Below are 4693 nucleotides of genomic sequence, written 5' to 3' on the forward strand. Positions count from 1 at the left end.
AATTTATGTCAAATAGGCACGAAGTCACATCGTCGCCAATGTTTATACAACAGGCACTAAGTCCATAGCTGCCAACGTACTAAATCCGTAGCTACCAACGTACATCTATACTGTACTAAATTCATAGCTACCAACGTACATCTATACTGTACTTTTATCCCTCATTCTTTATCTACCCATGTTTTACCCAACATATTTGAAAATAAAATATTTATACATTTTAAATAATTTTAAACATGTATAAAACATTCATTCAACATCCACCTCAAATAAACAAACAACATATATACACATAACACGTATTTTATATAAAATACTTCATATCTATGTGTAAGATGAAAGTGACTATACACTCACCTGATTTAATGAAAATCGGGCAGCAATTCGTTTCCTAAACGATCGTTTCTAATAAAACCGGGAGTTTTATTAAGAAACCGGGATCTGCAAGGGTCGGGCTTCGAAACCGAAAAGATAAATTTTCTAGGTCTTTGGGCACTTCGGGGCGTATTCTGGGGGTTATAATCGATATCGGGGCTTCGGGGGAAGTCAAAATAATAAAAAAGATGAAAAATGGGTGAAAAATGACAAATTTCGGAATTCTACCCGGGAGATCTCGCAGCCACCACTATATATAGCAGCTGGGGTTGGATCCGAAGCAAGGAGGGAGAGGCAGGTGTCTGCGAGGCTCGGACCAGCTGGCTGCTTCAGCGAGGCTCGGATGTGAGGAGGCTACGTGCCGGCTTCGGATTGGGCCAGCACCTCGGACACGGGGCAACAACAACGATGCGCGTCGGAAGTTCATTGGACCGTACCCTCGGTCGAATCAGCATGCGACACACGAGTCGGGCACGAGGCAAGCATGCGAGGATCACGTGACCAGCACCATTCCTTGCGAATTTTCTCAAAAATTGTGCCCATTCTTGTAAAATTCATAACTTTCTCATACGGGCTCCGTTTTTGACGTTCTTATATGCACGCGTAGGGAAAATTATGCTCTACAACTTTCGTTTAGACTTCGTCTGCTAATTTTGACTTTAATTTTTATATTATTATTTTTAACAGACCGGGACAGGTAATCCGTTAAAAATTCATAACTTCTTCATCCGATGTCCGTTTTCGTCTGTCTTTTTACCGTTGTGCTACTATTTACGAGACCTTCGATTCTCGTTTAGGTCGTGTCGGCTAAAAATCACTCCATCTAAAATTCGAGTTTTTAGCTGTCTACTGCTAAGCTAAAACTTCGAAAAATCATAACTTCCTCATACGAAGTCAGATTTGGGCGTTCTTTTTATACCTACTCTCGGTTTAACGAACACTACGAGTTTCGTTTAGATCACTAAGGCTAAAAAATAGTTTATCAAAAACTCACTTTTTACGACATTCGGCACCGTGTCGGTTTATCGCGAAACTTCGACAGATCATAACTTCTTCGTTATAACTCGGATTTCGACATTCTTTATATATCCGTAATCCTTGTCACGACCACTACAACTTTCTTAATATATATCGGCTTTATCTAATACTTATTTTCGACGCTCATTTTTAGTCTTAATTAATTAAACCCTAACAATTAAGCATAAAACACATAAAACACATAATATTCACATAATTCCTTTTCATTTCTTCAAAATGAGTCACAAAGGTTAACCTGGACTTTCATGTCAATATTAATGCCTATCCTAGAAACACGGGCATTACAGAAGGCCCTGTCATAAAGGAAGACGACACGCATTTGCGTGTCGTAACCTTACGACGTGCGTGTTTATGACACGCAATGCGTATCAAGGAAGCCCCTGTCATAAATGAAGATGACACGCATTTGCGTGTCATAAACTTCAGTAACCATTTACGATATGCATTTACGACGCGTGTTTACGATACTTATTTACGCATAATACAAAAATATGTAAACAAATATATACCAAAACAATCAATTTCATCTAATAACATCATGTCAAAAAATTGTAATACATTGATATTAAGGGGATCTAATTGTACATTGTTATTAAGAGGTTTTCCCTAACTATATAACCTAATACTATATTGCTATTAAGGGGCACCTTCTTGTTTCTACTTATTGTTATGCTTCTGTTTTCACATGATACTTGTTTTCATCAACACATTAGTATTCAGAAAGACTTCAAGCATCATCAATCTATGTTATAAAATATTAAAGTTTAATACACATGTAGTAAAATACCTTTTGCCAAGATTCCAGGCTTCAATACAGCTCATGCCTGTATAAAATATTAAAATTTAAAAAACACATGTAGATTATAATATTAAAATGTTTTTTTTTTCATGAAAAAAATTGCGTATAAATATCAAAAAACAAGATAGGAGCCAATCATGCATTCTATGAAACAAGGAAAAATATCACTAGAGAACTGTGAAAAAAATATGTATGGGTGGGGAGTGGAGAAATGTAAGTAGAGTGCCTTAGATGTAAGTGTGGAACCAGTTATGTTGATGAAGTTAGCTCGACTTTTTATATCTTTATCCCGAAACACAATATAAGCAACAAGAATTCCTGCAAGATTTATATAAATTATAAATAACATATTTCCGGTTATTTGTTTATTATAGCATCCTACATAGAGATATGAATTGGAGCACATGGAAATTTAATTATTACCTTTATCTTCAGAAATCGATACCAGATTCCCATAAGTATGAAGCAGTTGCCTCAGAGTCTTGGAATGACACTTTTCAATGCAATGAGCCCAAATATCATCCAGTATGTTTGAATTACTACGTTTCGATACATTATTTCCAATTATGACATCATCATCATCATCATCATGTGGGACAGATGATGCTGCAATTGCATCCCCATTCATGAGTTGCCTCATTGATAGAAGGGTATCTTTTGGACTAGGTGAATTTTGGCGAATAGGTTTAGGGGGGTACATAGGGGTAGATTTTTGAGGGGTATATTGGGAATCTTGCCTTTGTTTTTGAAAATATATATCTCGGAAAGTAGCAGATGGATCATCTTCGGTTGTGCTTGAGCTTTGTCTTCTACTGCTTCCGGAAGGAGTGGGGTCCGCTGAGGGGACTGAGCCTAGCTGGAATAGGGTTGCTGTGAACCATGTTGACCTTTCACTTGAAAGTCTTAATTGTTTTTCAGACTCAGAAAGAAGTTTTAATGCATGCTTTAATCTTTCAATTTCTGCTTCTGTCACTGAAGAATTGTGCAATCATCCATAGTTTCAGTTTATAGTAATCAAAATATAATAATAAGAAAAAAGTTGAGAAGAACTTACAGCTTCTACCATCAAACAATGAGTCAGCACTAGCTTCAATTACTTGATATGTTCCAGCAATAATGTCCATAATAAGTGTAGCCATTTGAGACATGAGGACCATAGGGTCAACTCCCAATTCCATCAGTTCTCTGGCTCTTTTCACAGTTTCAGCTGTGTTTGATGACATTGCTAACTCCAGAAGTTCCAATAACTTCTCATCAGAGACAACTCCTACCTACAATCAACTCCAAAAGAATCAGTAAAAAGTTTGAATAAAAAGTTACAAGGATCAAGAAACCAGTAGATTAGATACTTACAAGTTCATTCACCAAATCAGTGGTGATTCTCTTTCCTAATAAACTTAACTGATCCAAATATAGTTTCAGCATCTCGCTCGCAATGACCCTTCTACATTCAATGCAATCAAATCCAATGCATCCTCTTCCACATCCAAATTCTCATCCACTGAGATTTTCCTCAATCTGTTAACTATGTCACTATCTTTAATTTTGCTAAAAAGATACTTATTTGAAGGTATTATTATTATTTATAAATATATTGAAATAGAAAATAAAAATAAAATGAATATTAATTTATTTATATTATGCAGAGTTCTGATTTTGCAACCATCATTAACTCTGTGACGGCTAAAAAGGTTGCTGCTTGATGTTCGTGTCCGTGATTATGGGTAAAGTAAGTAGTGTCATTTTAGTTAAGATTATGATGTTAGTGCCATGTCAGCATCAGCAACTTGAACTGTGCAATTTCTTTCTCACACAGGCTTTGCATTGTAATAGATGTCATCATCCCTGAGTGTACAAGACTTTTGGTTATAATTCTTGAAGAAAACAAGAATACAGAATAATATATATATATATATATATATATATATATATATATATATATATATATATATATATATATATATATATATATATGCAATAAAGTAAATGTTCAATTTATTTTATGCCAAGGAATGGACTTTTCTTTACTGTTTGTTTGCTAAAATGGTGGAATTCAGTTTTGTCGGAAATATGTTATTTATAATTTATGATCTTACCTGCTAACAGTTTACTTAATTGCTTCTGTCCCAATTACCACCAGCAAAGGGACTAAAGGAAACTACCTTCATAAATCATACCCTGAGTAGATTTCCACGAGATAAAACAGAATAGACTGCTCTGATAAAATAAAATAAAAAATACAGACCCCGAGTAGATTTCCACGAGATAAAAGCTCGGGTCCTTTCTTTGGGTGCTATGTGAAAGCAAGATTTTAAAAAATAAAATTACCAAAGTGCGTGCAATGCATTCCCCGTATATGACAATCCGCATTCCTGCCTCGTTACTTGCAGAAAAGTAATCAGTCTTGAGAATCCAACTGTCAAGTTAAGTTAAACTTAGAACCAATCACAAAGCAAGGTAAAGACTCGAGACTCAAGAGAT

The 4693-nt window shown here is 35.4% G+C and overlaps 1 protein-coding gene across 1 annotated transcript; it reads right to left on the bottom strand.

Moving 5' to 3' along the window:
• Nucleotides 1-2094: 2094 nt before the first annotated feature.
• LOC145164496 (protein STICHEL-like) lies at nucleotides 2095-3637 on the bottom strand. Its single transcript, XM_079083208.1, has 6 exons — nucleotides 3566-3637; nucleotides 3267-3483; nucleotides 2636-3184; nucleotides 2354-2530; nucleotides 2201-2237; nucleotides 2095-2155 (listed from the first exon to the last, which is right to left on the bottom strand). Exons 1-6 carry the CDS (start codon nucleotides 3635-3637, stop codon nucleotides 2095-2097), a joined length of 1113 nt encoding a protein of 370 aa, XP_078939334.1.
• Between the last annotated feature and the right edge of the window lie 1056 nt (nucleotides 3638-4693).

The sequence above is a fragment of the Lactuca virosa genome, chromosome 3 (assembly GCF_052849685.1).
Source record: "Lactuca virosa cultivar CGN04683 chromosome 3, Lactuca_virosa_CGN04683_v6, whole genome shotgun sequence".
Classification (NCBI taxonomy): domain Eukaryota; kingdom Viridiplantae; phylum Streptophyta; class Magnoliopsida; order Asterales; family Asteraceae; genus Lactuca; species Lactuca virosa.